This window comes from Xenopus laevis, chromosome 9_10S (genome assembly GCF_017654675.1).
Source record: "Xenopus laevis strain J_2021 chromosome 9_10S, Xenopus_laevis_v10.1, whole genome shotgun sequence".
Lineage (NCBI taxonomy): Eukaryota > Metazoa > Chordata > Amphibia > Anura > Pipidae > Xenopus > Xenopus laevis.
Window position 1 is genome coordinate 46,549,923 of NC_054388.1, and position 23,405 is coordinate 46,573,327.

The 23,405-nt window shown below is 40.6% G+C and overlaps 2 protein-coding genes across 4 annotated transcripts in view; both read left to right on the forward strand.

Moving 5' to 3' along the window:
- The window catches only part of LOC108702162 (cytoplasmic phosphatidylinositol transfer protein 1), a 54,205-nt gene extending 48,601 nt beyond the window's left edge, over positions 1 to 5,604 (forward strand). Inside the window, exon 10 of one of the 2 annotated variants that reach the window (XM_018237670.2) lies at positions 738 to 881. In XM_018237670.2, coding sequence (XP_018093159.1) covers positions 738 to 743 — 6 coding nt within the window. In that variant the 3' untranslated portion in view covers positions 744 to 881. Of the gene's footprint in view, positions 1 to 737 lie in introns of both variants that reach the window. The other variant, XM_018237669.2, reaches the window with a different exon arrangement.
- A 4,310-nt stretch (positions 5,605 to 9,914) lies between these two features.
- On the forward strand, positions 9,915 to 20,937 carry nol11.S (nucleolar protein 11 S homeolog). Of its 2 annotated transcripts, XM_018237417.2 has the most exons (19): positions 9,915 to 10,126; positions 11,054 to 11,167; positions 11,640 to 11,696; positions 12,261 to 12,409; positions 12,739 to 12,796; positions 12,874 to 13,015; positions 14,079 to 14,258; positions 14,748 to 14,824; positions 15,379 to 15,502; positions 15,967 to 16,055; positions 16,269 to 16,295; positions 16,588 to 16,659; positions 16,883 to 17,067; positions 17,350 to 17,475; positions 17,561 to 17,806; positions 18,064 to 18,142; positions 18,461 to 18,553; positions 18,928 to 19,035; positions 19,562 to 20,937. In XM_018237417.2, the coding sequence occupies exons 1-19, from the start codon at positions 9,980 to 9,982 to the stop codon at positions 19,676 to 19,678; spliced, it is 2,190 nt and encodes a 729-aa protein (XP_018092906.1). In that variant the 5' UTR covers positions 9,915 to 9,979; the 3' UTR covers positions 19,679 to 20,937.
- Positions 20,938 to 23,405: the final 2,468 nt, after the last annotated feature.

The window sequence follows — 23,405 nt, forward strand, 5'->3', positions numbered from 1 at the left end:
ATATCATGCAGTATATTCTTATCGCTACCAGTAAAACATTTATATTATCTTCCAATCTAATATCTATATATATATATATATCTATCTATCTATCTATATCAGGACCTTTTTCTGGTTAATGGATGTTTCCATAATTTGGATCCTCATAACTTTAATTTTACTAGAAAATGATTTAAGCATTAAATAAACCCAATAGGCTGGATTAAGTACAAGGTACTGTTTTATTATTACAGAGAAAAAGGAAATCATATTTAAAAATTTGGATTATAACTGCTATTCCGTAATTCTGAGCTTTCTGGATAACAGATCGCATACCTGTATACATATAGGAGGGAGCTTCCATATTGTTTCCCTTGGACAGTACACTGTGGAGGGTATAAGCATAAGCTTTAGGAACCAGTGTTAGACCAGCATTTACCCAGTTGTAGGTTTATTTTCTCTGTACTTCCTGCTCCTGGGCTGCTTTCTTCCCATAGTTAAATACTGTACATCCCAGTGTCCAATCTCCCTCCAGTACGTATCCAGGTACAGAGCTCTGATTCCGTGTACTTCTTGTTTTGGGGTTGCTTTCTTTCCCATGGTTTGTGTCTGTTAAGTTACACTGGTGGGTGAGCATATTGTGTACACCAAGTACAGCTGATATTGGGGTATGGGTTATAGCAATTTGAAGAAAGGACACACTCCGTTTTCTTATGACAGTTTCACCTGACTTTCTTTTTTTCCTGTTTGCTTGGCAGACATGACTATGGATGAAGTCCGAGAGTATGAGAGAACCACTCAGGAAGCCACAAATCGGAAAATTGGCACTTTCCCTCCAGCCATATCAATTAGTGATGTCACCCTGCCGTCCCATGGTGGCCATTCCAGTGCTCCATCCACCCCTCTGACCACTGACGCTCCCGAATTTCTCTCTGTTCCCAAGGACCGTCCCCGGAAAAAGTCTGCCCCAGAAACCCTGACTCTGCCGGATCCCATGCAGATGTGCCTACACACTCAGCCAGGCGCCGAGCCCTGCAATAAGCCATCTCTTGCTAAGCCTGAATAACCAGCCATCTCTCAGGGGCTGGGGAATCTTTAACTCCTTTACTGCCAGGGGGACTGCAGCACTTGGCACAACAGTGGTATTTAACACCTTCTGGCCTTGACTATTGAAGTGACGGTCCCTTTGCTTTGCCTCCTGACAAATAGCTGAGTGTTGTCTCCTTTTAGTTTCTGCACCATTGTTTCTGGGGTGGCCTACCCTGGTACCCTCCCTACAGGCAACAGATGAGACTCCTTTCTAGATTTCTCTTTATATTGGGATCCAAGTAACCCCAGCACTTGGACAACATCCCAGTTCCAATCACTGCGGGCTGCCGTTGCTACAAGCGTTGGCCAATCTACCATTAAATTTACAGTCTTCCCCCCCCCCCCAGTCAGATGGGCTCTGATGTTTGGTACCACTCATTTTCTTGTGTCCAGTAGGATGTAGCCTCATGGATCAGGCAGCCCAACTCTTTTGAGTTGATAGAACAGAGTCAGAGAGAAATGCTGGGGTCAATTTGTTTGGGTGCCAGGTTCCCATACCTACAGATTCATAGGCACAGTTATTGCCTTGTCCATTAAACTGCCCAATGTGACTGCATTTTGTTGTTAAATGGTGCATCCAGTAATTCTGTTTGGTTTTACCTCCTCAGATAAGTCAGTGGTAAAATACTTCAAGTCAGTAAATACAAGGGCTTTGGTCTTTCAGGGTGATCCCTTTGTTTTCTATTTACACCAGATAATGGCAGATAATCTGATGTTCTGTCTGTGAGGATCACCCATGTGAGTTAGAGCCCCCCTTGATGAGAGACATACAAAGCACCACACGCTGATGTTTATAGTAAGGCAAATGTGAACAGCTTAACCACAATAACTTGCAGACTTCAGTCCCCCTTGGGTTGCAGTACCATGCATGCTTGCTGTTTTGCTGAGATCGGTGCAAGAGGCTGCTCAGGGGGTCACACAAAGATGGCAGATAATTCTCCATGATGGATCTGTTTGGGGGCATATCCAAACATCTCTCTAGGTATCTGGATAGATATTCATGGTTGAGGTTAGAAGTCTGTGGCTACTTTGTCTAGAGGAGTAACAAAGCATTGGCCAAAGATTGAGCAGCAGATATGGATATGCTTCCATTTGGCAGTTAAAGGGTTAAATGAGACCACCGCCAGAGAGGGAGGGAATGACTGGATATTTTGCTTTGTACCCTAGATTTGGGGTGGGTGTAGGGGATCCTGCTTTAAGCTGATGTTGGGGTGCATGTAAGGAAATATCAATAGTTAAGCACATTTGTCGCTAGGTTGCAGCATGAGGGGGGTTTAGGGATAGAGCTTTCAGACGTCATGGTTTGTAAGCATTATATTAGGGAGACATTTATATACACAGATTTGAGAATAAGCCTCCTCCATAGCATGAGCTGCAATTTCCATGGCCCCCATGGGGGTAACAGAACTGTTATTCATATGTGAAGGGGGGTTTGGACATTGTAGTGCTGTCCCATTGCAAGGGCTCAGACTGTTTTTAGCATTTGGGCTCAAATAAATTTCACTAAGTACATGAAATATAGATTGCTTTCTGGGAATCTTCCCGTGAAAGCCAAATGGCTTGGGTGAGTGTGACACAACTGATATGTGGGTGTATGACATGGACTGATGCCATGTATGTGAGAAGCATGGCACTAGTGACTATGGCTGAATGGTTGACATGGGATATTGGCCTGACTCTGGGTCCGGAGGAGGCAGAGGCTTATAATGCCCTTTTTCATGATGTTTCCTAGGGGGTGCCCAATATGGGCTGTAATTGTGATATATTGCTACTGAGGTTCTCTTTCATGGAAAATAAAGGTGTAATTTATTGCATTTTCCATTCTCCTGGGCAATATCATGGAACCTGGCCCATCATGAGATGTAGACTGTGCTTATTGTGCTGTACTTGTTTATTGTACAACCTATGAGTAGATCTTGTTGACCATTCTGATGAATGCAATATGGCATTGCTGCTTGAAAGTATGAGGCTACAGTCAGAATCATTGTGGCACCACCAGGTGGAAATTAATGGATAAAGACAAGAATCAGTTGTTACATGCCAAATAAGGCACAGGTCTGGTGGGCCACTGAGTGATACCAGAGCTTCATGCCCTACCCGTGTAGGTGAGTTTTTTAGCTCATATATTCGTATGTGCACAACTGTCTGTACCTTTTCTAGGCAGAAAGGGGGTGATGATACTGAGCCCAATGCTACTACCAGACATGACCTGGTTCCTGGTAAAGTGCTGAATTGTTTATATGCAGTGATTATTGCAGTTGTATAAACTCATTAAGGCGTTTAAATTGTTGGGGTTATTGCATTGGATTTGGTGTCATGTGGCCAGTACTGTTGTGCTATACTAAATAGAATTACCCACATTTCCTCAAGTAATTCCATGACAATGAGCAAAGTTGGCATCTGAAGGATCTGCCCCACTAGTCTGAACCTGTGCTGCCCAGTATCAGTTCTACTTATTACTGTGACTTATGTATGGTCTTGATCTAAGTCCCTGTTCCCTACAGAAACCACATTGGATCCAGGTTTTGCCACTATCTGTAGGTTGGATTTAGGTCAATACACCACTTAAAGTATATACTGACCTCAGGGAGTGTTTGGCTGAACATTGGGTCTTCCTATTCCCTGGTAGATGGGCTGTATTTTCTCAACATGCTGAGAATGCTTTTGTTCATAGGGCCCAGACCCATCTCAGGTCAGTGGAGAAAGGACTTCACTTTCAGCTGAGTAAGGGAGACATTTGTGCCTGCAATTTATAACCTGACAATGGAAAGTAAATAATGGCTAAGTAGGAAATATAAATCTATATATGATATATACTGTACATAGGGACTCCTAATAGACAGTATCTGCCTGAGTTTATTTAAAATAAATGCGTTACCTGCATGTTTAGCACAAAATGACACAGACAGCAGGAAAACTATCAGGGTTTGCGCTTTTTCCCCAAATCTGTGTCTTTTGACTTTGGGACAAACCTTCCCCTTGGGTTAACTCTGCCTGGGGATCTGGCAGATAAAATTAGTCTCATTGTTCTGTCCTAGACTAGTGAGAGCTGCTGGCCATCATTGGGTTTAATGTTAGCAGATAATTCCCATGTGGATTGGTATATACCTCACTACCGTCTTCCTTAATAGAAATGGGACCCTTACCCCTAAGGAAGCTGGAAAGTTTGTGGTGCCAGCTCCTAATGCCATCCTGCTGTCATTAATCTTCGAGTGTCATTGCTACTCAATCATCATTTTCGGCTTGTAATATGGGGGCTTGTACCAAGAATTCAACCTATAGGATAATGCCCCCCATAATGTCCTCTCATTTCTGTATTGTCTTTGATTGTATTATAAATGAGCCAGACCCACTTCATTATCTGCCCCCATGATCTTCTATTTGTGTTGCACCAGATTTCTCCTCGTTGTGTTGCTTTGTGAGAGGTTCCTGCTGACCAATTTCTGCCAATAGCCAAAACACAATCTGCTCTTCCTTCCCATTTTATTGTACAGCCCTAAGCATCTATTGCCATCACTTATATCAGAATCAGGGATCTATAACCAGTAATGGACTTTGTGGGATCTTATGGACCCTGTATGAATACACCACCAGTACATTGATAGACAGATATCTTGAAATACAGGCAGCCTCTTGTGAGGGTGCTCAAAAGCGGCCACAATGCCCACCTCCTTGCACTATAAGTGTTTGTGCTGGGTCAAAATCATGTGCTGGAAACCCAATAAAGCCAAAACCCTACTGTATTCCCCTTTCATCTTATAATAAGAAAAGCAACTCTGTGAGCCAGTGATGGCAAGTATGTTCCACATCAGCTTCTAGATGCACGATGGAAGTTGCAGTCGGCTGAGCCTTCCTACTTTCCTGCCTCCATTAGAAGATGAGCACAATTGACAAATAAGGATATGATTTCTGATCATATAAGGGAATTTTTCCAAAACACTTGACTTTATTGGCAAAGTGAAGCATTTACATTATGCACTTGGGACTGAATGTTGCTGTGTGGGCCCAGTGTGTATCTGTTTCCCCTATAAAAAGAGAAAAAAGTGACCTCTAAATAGGAGGCTGAGGAAAAGGATGGCATGTAAAATTCCCTGAATTGAAGGCCATATTTTATATATACATTGCTTTTCATATCATGGGGTTATCGGTGCTGTCTGATTTGCATTTTTAAGTCTGTATTTTCAAATGTTTATATGGTTCTATAGGGTATAGTTGCCCAGGAATTCCCCCACAAGTCCAGTGTCTTCATGTGATGGTAGTGAAACATTTGGCACATGTGACCCAGAACATCTGCTGGTCCAAGAAAAGGTTTTATACTTAGTTGTGCAGTTCTGTGATGGAGCTGGTTTGAGCGCTGCTGCCTGCATTCTAAGGACCACAGTTCTGTCAGAGTGATCCATGCTCTAGCAGTGACTACGCATAGCAGTGGGATTCTATGGATGGGCCACCTGGCACTGCTGTCTCTGTATTTATTACTTTTGTTACATTTCATCATTTCCCTTCTGTTTTATTGTAAATAAAGAATGAAGAACCTTTCTTGGTGTCTATGGTCTCATTGAAATCCTTATACCAGAGCAAGGCTGCTAGGAATATGGGATGGAGCAGGATCTTTGTTCTGCCTGGGGATTTTGGGGGTCACAGGGAATTAGAGAAAACATCCAAGAGAGTGGACAATAGGAAGTGAATTTAGGTTCTCATGTTGAACATGCCGTAAGGGTAAAAAAAAACTCTGCTGGGAGAGTGAGAAGCTTTAGTGCTAAGAGTCCACATTTGCACTACATTTCCTAGCATCCCTATAGGTTCAGAAGTATGAAATCTTTACACATTGAGCACTGTTGTCCAACTGGCGGCTTAAAGGCCCCAGACCCACAGTTCATGTAATCCTGTTTTGGGGAAAGTTTGTGGACTTCTTTGAGATGAACATTCCGATATACTGCAGCTCAGGAAGGTGTATATAGGGTAACTGGAACATAACATGATGAATATTAACTCTATAGTGTGTGTGTGTATAGATAGGCTGTATATCTGTAGATCTTGAGCCCTTGGTCATCCAAGCTCCTTTTCTATGATCACAACCTCACTGCCCTTATTGTGAAGAACCATTTCACTTCAAATAAAAGTTCTGTTTCTGTAGAAAAGAGCCTCAGACTTGGCAATTTTTTTCTACTGTCCTAGTTGAAATCCTCGATCCGTTTTACCATTTTAGTTGGACATCTCAGCACTTTCTCCAGCTAATTAATATCCTTCTTAAAGCTGTGCTGCATGCTCAAGGTGAGGTCTTACCGGGGACCCAAAAAGAGGCAAAATTATGTGTTCATAATAATAAAAATGACTTAATAACATTTTGAAGCAAGACAACACTTTATTTGCTACTGAGTGGCACTGCCATAGCTTGTTATCCATTAATACCCCAAGATACTTCTGAATTATGGATTTTCCAATGCACTATGATTTAGGGGGAGATTTATCAAGGGTTGAATTTCGAATTAAAAAACTTGGAAATTCAAATAAAAAAAGACCAACCGAAATTTATTTAAAAAAAAAAGATATACGTTTTTTTTTCTCAGGTGAATACTCTGAAGTTTTTTTTTTTAAAAAAAAAAGAAGAACGATTTTTCAAAGTCCATCAATTGACCCTAAATAGGTTCTGTGAGGTCCCCTATAGGCTAAAACAACAATTCTGCAGGTTTTAGATGGTGAATGTGCATGATAAATTTTGATATTTAAATTTTTTAATTTTTTTCAAATCGAATTTGGACTATTCCCTAGTCGAAGTACACAAAAAATAGCTTGAAATTGAAATTTTTTTAATTCAAATTTTCACTTCGACCCTTGATAAATCTGCCCCTTAGTGTATAACTAGTGATGGATGAATTTATTCGGCAGGTGTGAATTTGCTGCGAATTTCCACGTTTCGCCGCCAAATAAATTTACGAATTTGCAGCGAAAATTTTTTTTGACACTGGTGACGGAATTGACACTTCAGGCGACGATTAGTGGATGCCCATTGACTTTAAAGAGTGCCGGCGTTAAAATCTGTATTTTGCGGGAAATTCGCAAAATTTGGGGCAAATCAAAACAGGAGAAATTCGCCCATCACTATGTATAACTCACATTGATATTATTTCTACCAAAGCGCATAACCTTGCATTTATCAACATTGAACCTCATTTACTGATTTGCTACCCAGTTTAGGTAAATCACTCTGCAAAGTGGCAGCATCCTGCAATGAAACGTATAGTTTTGCACAAGTTAGTATCATCTGCAAAAAAAAAACCACAGTACTTACAAGGGCCACCAGCTCCATGCAAAGGTACTTCACTTCACGACAATGATCCAATTAGAAATGGTTTCATTTACCCTGACTCTGTGTGAACTATTCTTGAGCCAGTTTTCTATCCAGGTACAATTATCATGTTCCAGGCCAATTTTCCATGAAAATGGAAATAAAACTCTTTTGAAAGGGGAACTCCACAAAAACATAACTTAAGCTTTTTGAAAAGTAAACATAATTTCAAGCAACTTTGCAATATACATCAATTAAAAAAAATTTGCAGATTTTTCATGTATTTTAATGGTTTGGAACAATTCCTTAAGCCTAGCCCCTTGCTCTCCTGCTGATCTGTCTGACTACTTTGCTGAGCTGGCTGACTACTGTTACTTTGTATCAACAGCCATCTGTCCATAGCCTGCATCCTCCAAACCCCACAATTCCCTGCACACGTGATTTCAATAAGTAATGGAACATCGCAGTGCATTGCGGGTTATGTAGTTCCTGTATGCTGTCTGTAAGTTGTTACAATTTGTAAAGGTGGCCATACACGGGCATACTTTTATCGTTCTGTGATAAACAATCATGTCGTTAAACAATCCTCTGGTGATTGTTTTACCATACGATATGCCATCCACGGTGAACAATTATATGAACACATATAATAGTATTGTTTGCTGAAAGAAATGAAAGATTATACATCAACGTACAATGTGATATAAACTTGAGGTGGAAGTAGGATGTACAGCATACAGGAAGTGATGGAAAACGGTCATCGGTGGATGGTTTGTGGCCGAAAGTTCCTTTGCGTGAACGTTGTTCAACAAACGATCTACCGGCGAACAACATATGATCTGTGGAATGGCTTCGTTTATGGATTCAAAGCAAAGATTAAAGTTGCAACTGCATTTTTAACACTCATACACAGACTGTATACCCTGCAGTTTCACACTTGTAGCAGTGTTTTCGCCTCATCAGACGGTAGTAGTGGCAGCATTGTGTCACTGTCTATAGTATTTAGTCAGTTTTGCCTTCCCTGCTCCATGCAGACATATGGATTTATGCTATGGCATAATAAACTCCTCTCACATATGAGGTGATAGGGTGATATTCCTGCAGTCAGCACCAATTTATTGCTTTACATAGTTCATGTGGTTACAAATGAAGCTTTCAGCAAACAACGTTCGGGTCCTTCCGTATATGTTCGTTGGCTTGTGCTACAATCCTGACATGCACATAGAACGATCATTCTACGACAAATGTCTGTAATTCACACCCACTACCCGATTTTATCCCTGAACGACCAAAATTGTTAAACTCATCCGATCAAATTTGCGAACAATAATGTCGAGCCGATTGTTCATCTGACGATTGTCGTACACCATCAAACATCTGATAAGATACCGATATTATTGGCACGTTCTGGAATTGGTCATTTGGAAGTAAAACATTGGTCATTTGGAAGTAAAACGGCCCATGTATGGCCACTTTAAAGGGGAAGTAAAGTCTAAAATAGAATAAGGCTAGAAGTGCTATATTTTGTATACTAAACATGAACTTACTGCACCACAAGCCTAATCAAACAAATGATTTATGCTTTTAAAATTGGCCACAGGGGGTCACCATCTTGTAACTTTGTTAAACATCTTTGCAAGACCAAGACTGTGCACATGCTCAATGTGGTCTGGGCTGCTTAGATCGTCATAAATTATCAAAACAGCACAAGTCAAATAATATTTGCCAGAAGCCAATAGAGCAAGACTGATTAATAATCAGAATATGCAGACTGCACTGGGTCCCGTGTTGTCATGTAATCTAATGTGGATTTTATCATTTTTGTATTGTTTAATACAAATGTTCTCCAACTCTGCAGAACCAGTGGCTGTAGCAAAATAATCCTCTTAATAGAATCCCAGTTTATCTGTTTAAATCTGGCTCCATGATCTTTGTCCCTGTAGCTGGAGTTGGAAACAGTAAAGGGGATGTAAAGGCAGAAATAAAATCCAATACAAATTTCTACACAGTTGCCGACTGCTCTACAGGGAAACAAACAAAGCTGCTTGAGTTCTGGCTGGGAAGTAAGGCGGGGGCTCCCCCTGCTGTTCATAACTATGATTGTTTCTCTGCAGAGCAGTTAAGGACCGTCTGACAATTCCTATCCACAGCAGTAAATGAAGGGAGAATTTCACTGCTTATAAAAACGGTCCTCATTTTTTAATTAAAGTATATTGGAGCTTGGTTTCTTTTTCATTAAAGAAAGTATATTTTTTTTGCCTTTACATGCCCTTTAACGTCAGTGTTTTAGTCCCTCCTTCCCTGCCAGGATTAAAATGATGCAGAAAGAGAAGAACTGTCAAACAGACTGGATTACAGCATAGAAGACAATGGCATGTATTCGTACTAGATAACTGTGATAGGTATATATTAGGGGTTTCTGTGTTATGTGGGTCTCTTTATCAAATATTGGTTTGGAAGCCGGAGTTCCCCTTGAAGGTTTTCCCTGAAACACCACCACCTATCCAGCAGAGGGCGCAGTTATTACGTCTCCCTGTGTAGACCCAATGTGCTTCTCCGCGTCAGACAGCGCTTTACTCCACACAGCTCCCACGTTTGTCTCATGTTAATGACGTCAGTGTCAAGATGGCCGCTCTCAGTGAGCACTTCACGTTGTGCGGACTTCTTACCGGGACCGATGACGGAAAAAGCGAGATACTTGGGGTGGAACCAGCAGGGGAGCCAGACAGGGTGTTGGTGACGGACTCTGTACAGGCTGTAACTTTGTATAAGGTGAGGAGAGGAGTTTCCGTGTGTGGTGAGCGGTTTTGGGGTTCTCTTCGTAGGTCCAACAGCTCTTGTGTGGCCTGTGCTGTGTGAGCTGAGGGTACCATTACTGGATCGCTATGTGGGCTAGAGGGCTGTGGGCCCTGTGAGCTGGTTACTAGTTGGGTGCTACTACTCTATTAGCATGTGGACTGGAGAACTTTTATCACTGTGAGGCTATGTGTTGTTTATGGTTAGTTGTCTGGTTGGTTATGCATTAGGGGTGCCATTACTAAGTGGTTATCAGGACTGGGGCATGGGCACTGTGTGAGTAGGGTTGCCACCTTTTCTGGAAAAAAAATGACCGGCCTTCCTATATATTCATCTTTTTTCCCAATTAAAGAGACTGACATAAGAAAATAACCTTTTTTTTATTAACTGTCATAACATTGTCTTTGAATGCTATTTATAATTCTGCCATAAAAGTATTTGCCTAATGTTCTTAATGACCTTCCTTACTCCCGTTCCTCTATGAGGGGGCTGCCATATGTGTGTGCCGCATTAGAAACACTAACTGGCAGGTTTTGAAGGGACAGTCAGGTTTAGGAACTTCAAGTGACAATTACTTACAAAAGCAGAACTGTCAGAAAAACAAAAACAATCAACATGACCTATAGGTAATTTGTAATGTAGATTAATATTTTGAAAAGAAAGTTTTTAGTGTCCGTATCATTGGGATCAACTATCGTTTTTACCAGCCAGGCCAGTAGAATGCCATTCGGCAACCATATGTGTGGGTATGTGAACAGGTTATCAATGTGTGGGCTAGATGGCTATGGGCATGTGAGTTGGTTATGAGTTGGGGGAGCCATCACAGTGTCGATATGTGGGCTAGAGGACTTGCTGCTTTTTCTTGATCTCATTGATAATATATAATAATATATTTTTCTCTAGGTCTCTGATCAGAAGCCACAAGGAGCATGGGCAGTAAAACAAGGACAAAGCATTACCTGCCCAGCTGTATTGAATCCTGAATCTGGAGAATTTATTGTTGTTCATGATGACAAGGTAACATGAGCTCTATATTTTGTATAGGGCGCAGAAATCATATCTAGACTAATAAATGTGTGTCAAGATGAGAAACGGAAGTGGGAGAATGATCCTGTATTGCATACGCTGGGAGCTTATTGTTGGCTTCTGATGTGCCTTGTCCTGTATTGTCTGACCAATCAGCCAATGGGCCAAATTGTTGCATAAAATTAGAGGAGCCCAGCACAGCTGCTTTTCTTTTGGCTACATACATGCAACAAAGATTGTACAAAATATTTTTTTATGATGATATCTAACTATTGCGATATTCTGTTTTGTTTTTGTTTAACAAATCTTTTCTTTGCCTCATTTACCTAACTCTGCTCTTAATCCATGCCATGCCCCATTCCCTCCATTACTGCAAAATGCAGTTTGAAAGAAACACTCTCTAGTATTATAAAACATGCCTTCTTGCCTGTTGACCCAGATTAACCGTGTTTTTTTAAATTAGGTTTTAAGAATATGGAAAGAAGATAATGTGAATTTGGATATTGCTTTTAAAGCCACAGTAAGTTCTAGTTTACCTTTAAAAACCGCATTGTTAGGCTTTGCCGAATTGTGAAACTTTTTGCTTGCATCCCCAAATTAAAGTAGTGTTATTTTCACATAATTTCATGAAGTTTGAAATGGAATTGCTTATATAAATGTAAAGCTAATTTTAACAAGCCCAGTTTATGTGCACCTATATGAAGGTTATACGTCCCTACCCTGCTACACCAGGCTACCCAGTAATGTATATTGTATAATGAACAAGCTTAAAACATGAAGCCAGCAGCCAAATGTTGTCCTCAAAGCAATTTTAATGGCCTAAAACCTGTTCAAATTATTCCTAAACTTCTGTTTGTTAATTTAAATGCATCTGCCCTGTAAATACATTATGTAAGCCAGATGATCACCCAGTTATGTGGAATAAACTGGACAGCTCTGTAGTAGCCCTGAGCATTATGCCTGAAGCTTTCTTTTATTTTTCCTGTTTTTTATTTTGATCATATGAAGACACTATAGAAAGATCAGACTCCCCAGAGTTTCAAAATGGTCACAACATAGTATGAACGGTTTATCTTTCCTCCAGCTTTCCGCTGATGTCTGTCGAATCCATACTCTCCCTAATACCGATCCACTTGTGCTGTTCAAAGGAGGAGCCGTCCACTTCTTAGACTCTTTACTCACTGACCCCCAGCAGAAAATTGGAACTGTTCTTTCAGATGGAGAGAGGATTGTGTATGTTCTGACATTTTGATTTTTTTTTTATTGAATTTCATACTTGTGCAGCTTGTGTTGAATCTCTCTCTCTTTTGCACCTTTCCAGGAGGTGTCTGTTAGTTTTCTACAATGCAGCATAATGTGTCCCTTTTTGCTTACAAGAGCCCATATGTATCTTGCTTTAGTCTTGCATTAATTGCACAGTAAAATAAATATTTCCTAGCCTGTATGACTTGTTTTTGGTTGCTGTCTTTGGATTTAACACAGGCTACTGGTGATATCAATAAGTAAACATTAGAAAAACAAAACTGTATTTTCTGAGTCAACTCTCCTTTGTCTGTTTACAGGTGGTCAGAGATCTTTGCAGATGATGGACAGCCTCTCATAGTCTATCTTACACAGCAGGCAAGTATTTATCCAGTTAAATCTGTAAAACATTCATGTTCTAACTGAATCACAAGATTTTTTTTCTTTTTCTACAGTTCTCCAATTATTTTGTGTACATTCACAAGTTCAGTCCAGTTTGTGTTTGTAAATATCATCTTAAACCAAACACAGAAGATTCCACTATCCTGGACTGTTCCGGGTCTGTGAAAAGTAAAATATTCACTCTTCTTACTTTGTGTAAGTACATATGCTGGGCACTGTAAATGTTAATGCAGATACACTTGTATGAAAAAGTTTGGGAAAACCTCTCAGCCTGCATAATTATTTACTCCACTTTCAACAAAAAAGATAACAGTGGTATATGTTCATTTCCCATGAACATCTGAGTACTGGGGTGTTTTCTGAAAAAAAGATTTTTAGTGAAGCAGTATTCAGATGTATGTAATTAAATCAATTGTGAAAAACTGGTCATGCAAAAATTTGGGTACCCTTGTAATTTTTGCTAATTTGAATGCATGTAACTGCTCAATACTGATTACTGGCAACACCAAATTGGTTGGATTAGCTCATTAAGCCTTGAACTTCATAGGCTGGTGTGTCCAATCATGAGAAAACGTATTTAAGGTGGCCAATTGCAAGTTGTGCTTCTGTTTCACTCTCCTCTGAAGAGTGACAGCATGGGATACTCAAAGCAACTCTCAAAAGATCTGAAAACAAAGATTGTTCAGTATCATGGTTTCGGGGAACACTACAAAAAGCTGTAAGGAATGCAATCAGGAAATGGAAGGCCACAGGCACAGTTGCTGTAAAACCCAGGTCTGGCAGGCCAAGAAAAATACAGGACCGGCATATACGGAGGATTGTGAAAATGGTTACAGACAACCCAAAGATCACCTCCAAAGACCTGCAAGAACATGCAGAGGGAGAAGTACAATATTCTGGAATGGCCGTAACAGTCCCCCAACTTGAATATCCTCGAAAATCTTTGGGACGATGTAAAGCAGGCTGTCCATGCTCGGCAGCCATCAAATTTAACTGAACTGGAGAGATTTTGGATAGGAGGCGTCCAAACTCCAAAGAATTGAGGGGTTCCCAAACTTTTTCATATGATCGTATTAACTATATTAGCCGTAGTTAAACATATTGGCATAACCATGATCTCTTGTTCTGTAGTATAGTATAGGTTGGAATATGATGGTGTCCTGCCTCCATTTTATTTATACATCTGTGCAATTCTTAGGCCACATTTGTGATTTAGTTGCCCCAGACTTTATCTGTAAATGCCTTTTTCCTTCCCAAGACTCTAGTGGGCAAGTTTGCCAGACTCCATTCCCAGTGTCACTCATTAACAAGGAAACAGAGAGGGTTGTTTCAGCATCACCGCTTTTGCAACTGTCTGGACCAATAGAAGTGGGAGCACTAAACTTCCTTGATGAGTCGCATGTAGCTGTGCTCATTTCATCTTCATCCGAACAGAAAGGTACTGTCACAAGGAAGCCCTTGCTGGCTTGTTTTGTACTGAATGTGTAAATTAACCTTTTGTTGTATCTGATTACGTGCACAGGCTTTGGAAACATTAATGTTTCAGGAATAATGGTAGCTAATCTTTGTTAAACTTGGATCTCCAGATGTTGCTGAACTACAACATATACACAGGCAGGAGTTGTGGTTTTGCAACATTTTGGAACCCTTGCTTAAGAAACAGATTTGGAGAACACATGACAGGAAATGTGCTGGGCTAAAAATGACTGTGTTGCCCTCAAAGTGGCAATATTCTAGTGACTATCGTAATTCAGAGTACTCTGTCGCACTGTTAAATGTTGCATCTTCAATAATGACCTCAGTTGTATATTTTGACACTATATTTCCCTGCACAGTTGTTATACATTTGGAAATGTGGGGTATAGTCTGTGTGTATACCCCATTATAAGACTATACCAATTTACTCTGATGTCACTGTTCCTTGCAGAATGCCTCTCCATATGGAACACAACATTTCAGACATTGCAGGCTGCTCGCAACTTCCAACAGAGGACAAGTGCACAGGTCAGAATCGACACGTCGATGTATGCTCCACAGATAAGCTCTCTGTGCTCTTTGCAGTTTCCACATTGAATCTAGTATATGCTAATTCAATTACTGCCCTAATGTTATAAGTGCTGTATATACTAGCAGCATTACATTGATTCTGAGAGCTGGATTAGTCTCTGACTTAAAAAAAACTCCCATTATAATTGGGATTTCTGTCACATCCTGCATGTATTTGGCAGTGGAACTTCCTCTTGAGAGTCTTGGCCTAATGTGTGCTTTATGTTTATGTTTAGGAGATTGATCTCACAGAGCTTTGCAGAATGCCAAGTCACAAACACACAAGGTTTATACCGAGACAAATGCTCTATTCAATACCAACCAGCTGAGTTTAGCTCTCACTACTTAGTAACTCATTGTAGAGATGCTTTGAGTTGGGTACTATAAAGACTAATTGTCAACTCTGTGATCATTGTTTGTCCATTGAGCTGTACAGATCTGTGTAGTCAGTTGGTTGCAATCATGTATTTGATAGGAAGCACATAATCTAATATTACCATATTCATTTCCAGCTATGGTGTTACGACAATAAACTGTTTGTGCCCCACGGGAAGACCCTGGTAGTGGTTCCATATGTTTGTGAAGCATCCTGCTTGGCATCTGTTCTCGGAAAAAGCAGAAACATCCAAACATCAGGTGGGATATTGCTAAGTTGGCAGTACCTGTAGTTGTATAGAAATGGCACTTTGTGCACACACACGTACACATCCCCTACAACCCCCTCCTTGCAGGACCACTGTATAGAGGAGTGTGGCCTGCTGAGTCAGACCACTTCCTCTATAGTTATACTACTGTATATCTGTTTTCAATATACCCTTTGTGCTCAGTTTAAGTTGCTTTAATAACTATGGAGCCAACCCTGTAGCAATAGCTGATCTGCAGTGATGTCTGTTAAGTAAATGAGGAATGCAAATCCGGGCGGAGGGTCCAAAACCAAAGCCAGGCTGAATTGAACGCTAAACTTTAAAAAACTTGTGACTTTAGCACACACAAAAAAGGAGATTCAATTTTTTAATGCACAGTGCTTCCCTAAAATAAATCATTTTATCTTTGGTCTTGTGTAGAAAATTAGATATTGAGATTTATTTGCTTTTTTTTAGTTTTAGAAAATGTTCCTTTTGTAAATTGGGACAAGCTTGTAGGAAAGGATCCAGAAACCAAACCATCCAACGCTGGTGCCCAGAAAAAAGTAAGTGGCTTTGTGAATGTGTGCAATTTGCTATGAGGTTGATTAACAAAGGATAACTCACTGCTAGGTTTCCTGGCCAGAGCACTACATTCTAATTACGGGTGCAATAGTCTTGCTTCTTATAATTGGTGGATTTGTTAGTGGCCTGTCATTTTATTTTTTTAATATGCCATTGTAATCTTTATACCTGTGATAAACACATTTCCGTTCTAGGTGTTGCAGCTTTCAGAGAGGGGAGCAGTAAGTATAACTGAAGTGTGCATTTTTATTGTAAAAAACAAGGGCCCCCCCCAGGCACACTGGACTTTGAAGCCTTTTTTTACAGCCACATGCTGGATATTGCTGACGACTTGAGAGCAGCCAAGTAACTGCACAGCCATAGTTATATAAGTGATTGACAGAAGGATACAAATCATAACTTCTTAATGCAAAGCTGAGTTTTGCCACTGAATAACTACAAACTTGTTCAGCTGTTTGAGTGTTTTTCTAGAGATAATGTTATAGTGACAAATTTCAATTGCATGTCTTACAGACCAGGGAGAGAAAAACAAATGCAAATGCAGGAAACGGCACAGAAAGCATATTGTACCCCTTTGATGTCCAGGTAACCACAGGGCACACATACACTTCCTGTTCTTTATTAGTGGAGAATTATTTTATTGTATCTGACACAGACTCAGGGCTGTTTATTAGTTGGGAAGGGTTTAGTGCAGTTCGGCATGCTAGCAGGTAAACGCTGCTATAGGATAAAGCACCCCCTATAGTTTGTGGTATAAAAGCAGCCTTATATCACTCTGTGTTTTTTTTTTTTTTTTTTTTGTTTATAGAATATTTCTCAAACACAGACTGAAGCCTTTGTGCAGCAACTACTCCTGGGCAAAGAAGATACCGATTTCCAGATCACTGTTGGCAAAATAACCCAAGGCTTGGTAAAGTGGTGTATGGCTGATCCCAAGTTTTATCCACAGAGTTCTTTTGTTCAGCTTGTTCAGACCAACACTCTGTCCTACAGGCAAGTAATTATTGGAAGAATACATTTATTTTATAGGCAGAAAATATGGTGCAAGTCATTGCTTCAGAAAACATGTTTCAATAGGGTTCTGTACTGGAATATGGTAGGCTCTTTTAGAAGTCTCTTGGGTCATTTCCCGGTGTGACCTTTTCATACGTTTGCCATAGCTCTGAAAATGTTACCAGTCCTGTTGTCCTATTTGGAAGATAAAGTGCTTAAATTGGAACTTGTGTGTCTTGTTGTGGCATTGCTTTGTGAAATGATTACATTTTCTTGTTGCAGTCTGTGTCCAGATTTATTGTCACTCTTTCTGGAGAAGAGAGATGTACCCCTACTTCAGCTTTGCTTGCATTCTTTTCCTGATGTCCCAGAAGTCATTCTCTGCTCGTGCCTTAAGGCCTTTTTAAGGTGAGCACATAGTACAACACCTTCCTGGGTAAGGTGCTGAGGTTTCTGTTGGTAAATATCAATAACGATGTGTCCTTCCCTGCAGTATCAGTGAGAAATTGGTGAATGCTGCACAAATTAACACAGAGTTGGCCTCCTTATATATTGATGTGGGAGATAAGGACAAAGAACACAAATATACGGAGCACCCAGAAGAACCCAGTGTGCTACAGAATGGATTCAGCCCAACTGCTTTGGAAGAAGACAGCTGTGATGAACTAATAGCAGAGAGTTTGCCACAAACCACTCAAAAGGCAACTTGCCCAATAAGCATAAAAAGAGCTGTACTAGTGTATCCTTTCCTCTACAAAGCTGTCTGATTGCACGATTATTCTTGAAAATACACAAAATTGGCCAATGCATGCTACATGAGAGCTAGGTGAAAGCTCTTGTGTAGCATACACTGGTGATCTTGCACATAGCCATCCAGTAGTGCGACCATGCTAATTTAGCTAAGATAACTCAGTAGGCATGTGCATGTATTTAGCAGAGGCTGTGTGTACTTGTTTGTACTTATAATCATTTGTGTTTCCCTAACCAATAAAACAGAAACTCCATTCTGATATCTCCTTACAACGAGAGCTTTCTTCTGCCGCATCTCAAGGATATGTCAGGTGACCAAGTGATGGTAAGTTGTGTTGGAATATATTGCTGCTCATCCCAGAATGGGCTAACTGTATATGCCTGTAAAACTGGTTTGTAGGTAGTATGGGTAGTATGAGTATAAAACATGGAGGAAGATAAGAAATTAGATCTTAGATGAAAACAAGATATAAAATAGATCCATGTGTATCAAGGGAAATATTTGCATATGTAGCTTCTGCTTAATGAAGGTGGAAGCCAAAAAGAGGGGCTCCTCAGTGATCTTCTGAAGAAAATCTTTCATTGGACAGTGAAAGCAGCTACAGCTTTGCAATTTGTCTTTAACTTGCACTGTTTTCTGCAGTTTTTTCTTAGGTATTTGCTGTACTTGTATCTGAAGTTCAATGAAAATATTACAATAAACCATCCAGGAAAGCAAATGCCCACTGTCAGCCAGGTAAGTTGTTTTTGGAAACTACGTGTGCTACAGTAAGGCATGGGCTGAAGGAAGAGTTTGGGTAAAGTACATGTGTTAAGTTAGGCATGGACAGAAGGAAGAGTTTGGGGAAAGTGTGTCTGTTACAGTAAGGCAAGAGCTGGAGAAAGCATTTGGGAAAGCACATTTCATTAAGTAAGGCTAGAATTACAAGCTATGCATACATGTGAATCTTGTCTGCATCTTCTTCGCCCATAATTATATATTCTTGGCATATAGAAAGTACTGGTAGATATCCCTGGATTTCCAGCAGCATATTGTTAGAGCACCTACTTGTATAGATATTTTATGCTTCATGTTGATTTAGACCTGGCTCACTTTGATTCTGGTTTCAGATTGTGGACTGGATGAGCATGTTATTGGATGCGCATTTTGCCACTGTGGTGATGCTGTCCGATGCCAAGGCACTGCTGAACAAAATTCAAAAGACAGTAAAAAGCCAGGTTTGTACATGTTGCTAGTGATATTGTATTGTCCTGCTGCTGCTGAATATGAAGTGGGGACACTGTTGTGTTAAAAATGTTCTAATCTAACTCTGGGTGACAAGGTTCTAAAGGAGCTGCTGTTAGAATGAGTAATTTTTGCCCCTCTGTTCCCATGCATAGTACATGAGGTGGCACTTGAAATGTAATGCTTTATTTGCAAGTGGGCACTAACCTCCTAACACACGTGAGGTCTATTCATTTGGATACAGGAGGTTCTCAGCAGAAGGGGATCCAGTAGAAGTGTATTTTGCAGGCATGCTAAAAGTAAATGAGGTGTGAGCATTTAAGAGGCATTTTTGGAAGTGTTGCCTGAGCATATAAGGGGCATGGCCAGATGTGACTTATTTAGATTTTATTTTGAAACAAGGGTTCTTAGTCTACTAAACTATATACACACACACACTATATACACACACACACACACACTCACGAGGGCAATGCAGGTATGGATACTCACAATGATTTTTTTTTTTTTCTATTAAAGCTGAAGTTTTATTCAGAAATGAACAAGATCGAGGGCTGTTTAGCAGAGCTGAAGGAACTGAAGTGCCCTGCAAGAGTCTCCGCCAGATATTCTATAGAAGTGCTCCAACTCTACTGAAATATATTTTCTGGGATTTTCACATCTCGTGCTTTACACCCGCTGCTCTGTTATTCTAGCCAGTTGCTCTGATTTGGTGGCCTTCCTGCAGCACACATGTAAATGTCACAATGAACTCCGGTCCGGCACTTTGCGTCATGTTCAGTTGATAAAGAGATGACTGCTGCATGTGTGTTTGTGTTGTACTGCAATGCCCCTAAAGAAGCCCCCAGCAAGCCCAGAGCTCCGCTGCAGCTCCTGTATCCTAATATCCTGTAGATTATATCCTTATAATCTGTGTTTAAGGGTTTAATTTCTATCATATGACTAACTGAGACTTGTGTATTATAATCAATAATGTACTTCATGTTGTTAAATATGAGAGATATTAGCAATGTCACCTTGCACTTGTTTCTCCTACCTCCTCTATTTTACTGACGGACATCGACCATGAGTAATCCTACCTAGGTAATCAGTGGAAGCGTAAATATGGCAATTTTGTTTATGTATTTTCCTTTTATGTATGTAATTAAACTTTATTTTCTTGTTTGTTGGAAATAAATAAACAGAACTTGGAAAAAAAAAAAATATGAGAGATATTAGAAATCACCTCGACGTTCCATGGATTCTGTCACTGGAAACATGTTTTTTTCATAACACATCAGTTAATTGTGCTGCTGCAGCCAAATTCTGCATTCAAATCTGTTTTTAACAGAGCAAACAGATGTTTTATAATTACATTTGAAATGTGACATGGGGCTAGACATGTTAGTTTCCCTGGTGCCCTGAGTCATATGACTTGTGCTCTAATAAACTTCAGCCACTCTACTGCTATACTGCAAGTTAAGGCCCCCATACACGAGCTGATATAAGCTGTGAAATGTTGATTGGGTAGGTTTAAAAATCCAATCGGATCAAGGAACTCATCAGTTTGTTGATGCGGTCCTTGAGCTGACTCCATATTCTCCTCATTTTGATCCACTTGCGATCAGATCTGCCCGATATCACCCACCTCAAGGAAGAAAAGCGGACTATCATTTTGCTCTGAAATTAGCAGAGTGTGTTTGTGCCAGAGCCGACACAATAATTCCAGATGCAAAAGGAAGAGGAGGCTATTGGCCTCATAGGAGCAGATTTCCGCTCCCATATGGCACTAGGCTAAGTTGGTGAAACTATAGCTCAAGGGTAGCCTATGATTATAAGTGCCCCCTTAGGCACGAAACACCTAAGGCTTTTGTTATTGTGTATGGACAAAATAAACTAAGTGCTTTTATTTTAAACTAAGCTGCCGTTGACATTATTTTCTCATGGTCAGGATTGTGGCAGCATGTATCCTGTTGATTTGATCTGGCTCTGCTCCCCAACTAAAGGTCTGGGGCTTGAGCACCTGGACCCACAATATAAAAGGGTAAGAGATCAACTCCTAACTCCTACATAACTGGTTAGTTCAGGGCTCCCCAACCTTTTTTTTTTTACACCCATGAGCTACATTCATTTGTAAAAAGATTTGAGGGAGTAACTTAAGCATGTGTACTGGCAGTCTAAAGGAGGCTCTGTTTGGTAGTACACCTGGTTTTCTGAAACCAAAACTTGCCTCCAAGCCAAGAATTAAACAATAAGCACCTGCTTTGAGGCCACTGGAAGCAACAGTCAAGGAGTTGGTGAGCAACATGTTTTTTGTGAGCCACCGGTTGGGGATCATTGCTATACCTTATCTTAAAGCAGTTCCATTGTGAAGTCCTGTCTCTTTCTGAAAGCACAGGATCAGGCAAAATGTCCTTAGATGGTAATATTACAGGAATTACATTTTTTATGATAGAATGAATTATTTGCAGTGTAATTTAGGAATAAAAACTACACCATAAAAATCATGACAGAATCCCTTTAATGATACTGAGCAGCAAGCACACCAAGGAAAGATATACTGAGAGATACTGAGTGATTTTGATCTGATTAAGAATGTGATAGTGACTGTGTGTGGGTTGGTGCCATACAATCATGCAGAAAAGAAGGGGACCCCCAAATTGTATGAATTATGTATAATCTCCAACAAGGGGTTTAGGAGCCAAGCCCCAAAGCATCAGACAAGGGGAGTGGAACACGATAGTATTACAGTATATGGGCTTGTACTCAGAAAAAAAACAATGCACAGGCCAAAATAGTAAAAACAGTAGTATAGTTTGAATTTAAATAAAATGTACAAAATATGGCCTTCTGAGGTTTTGTGCCTATCTGGCACTTCATCTTATGCTGATTGGATGGGATACAGCAGCACTTGCATACTCATTTAGCTTCACTGTCATCTGCTCTGTTTTACAGAGTTGTCACTCTGACTGCACTTGCATAAAGAACATAAGCGTAGGCATCACCCATTCTAGCTTTTTATCCACAGGATCTAACTGACAGGGCCAATAGGTGGGGTACATGGGCAATGACCAAAGTCCTCAGGACCCCTCTCTGTCCCTCCCTCCCCTAGTACAGCACAGGCATACTGCCCTACTGGAGAGCAATGTTGGAAAAAACAGAAAGATAATGATATCACATATACACTGTCTGGGTGATAACCAACTGCATTGAGAAAATTATAGATCATTGGTATAGGGCTGGTCTGCATTACTTGGAGGATAATGTCACCATAGGGATGTAGACTTGTGCGTCTTCTTTTGTGCACATGCCTGGAGCACGCAGCCGGCAGGCACAGCACTCACCCATGCAACACACTGCTCTCAGCTCTCACCTGTGACCTATACTTCGCTCTCAATGTCCATGATACTATGTTCTAAGTGTTTGGCTGTAGCTCTCACTGCACCTATAGTACTATCTGCCCAATACACTGCTCTTAGTCTTAGCACCCGGCTGCATGCCATATCGGCCGGGTACACTCCTCTCAGTGCCCATACTTGCTTGATGCTCTGTTAGTGCCCACTAGTGTCTGTCACTTTGCTCTGTGCTCACCGCAGCACAATACTTTGCTCCCAGCACTTACATCCAGGGCCGCCATTAGAAATCACGGGCCCCGTACAACAACATGTCCGGGGCCCCGCCCACCCTGGTGCCCAAGCCCCGCCCACTCCACATCACAGTTAAAAGACCACACAGACATCAGCGCTAAAAAAGAACCCCCCCCCCCACACAAGTTATAAAAATCTATTGATGGTCAGGGCCTCGTTATAAGTTTAAAAAAAAACATTGGTGCCAGGGCCCCCCATAAGTTTTTTTTAAAAAGCATTGGTGCCAGGGCCCCCCTGACAAGTAAAAAAAATTGGGGCCCCAACATTGGTGCCAGGGCCCCCCTTACAAGTTTAAATAATTTGGGCCCCCCCAAAAAATATTTAAAAACAAAACAAAAAAAAAAAACATTGGTGCCAGGGCCCCAATTACAAGTTAAAAAAATTGGGGCCCCAAAAAAATATTTTTTATAAAAAAAAAAACATTGGCGCTAGGGCCCCCCTTACAAGTTAAAAAAATTGTGGCCCCGAAAAATATTTTTTAAAAAAAGTTTGGTGGCAGGGGCCTATAGAATATTAAAATAATACATTAATGGCCAGGGGATTAAAAAAACAAAAATTGGTGTTGAGTAGAATTGAACTCATGGCTTCAGGACTTCAACTTCGGCTCCTTTCGTGGCTTTGGGTCTTTTCGCCGATTCGGGACTTCGGCTATTTTCGTGACTTCGGCTGTTTGGCTTTTTGGCACTTCCGTATTTTCGGCTGGCCGCACATCTTCAGCGCTCGCCTGGCTCTTTCAG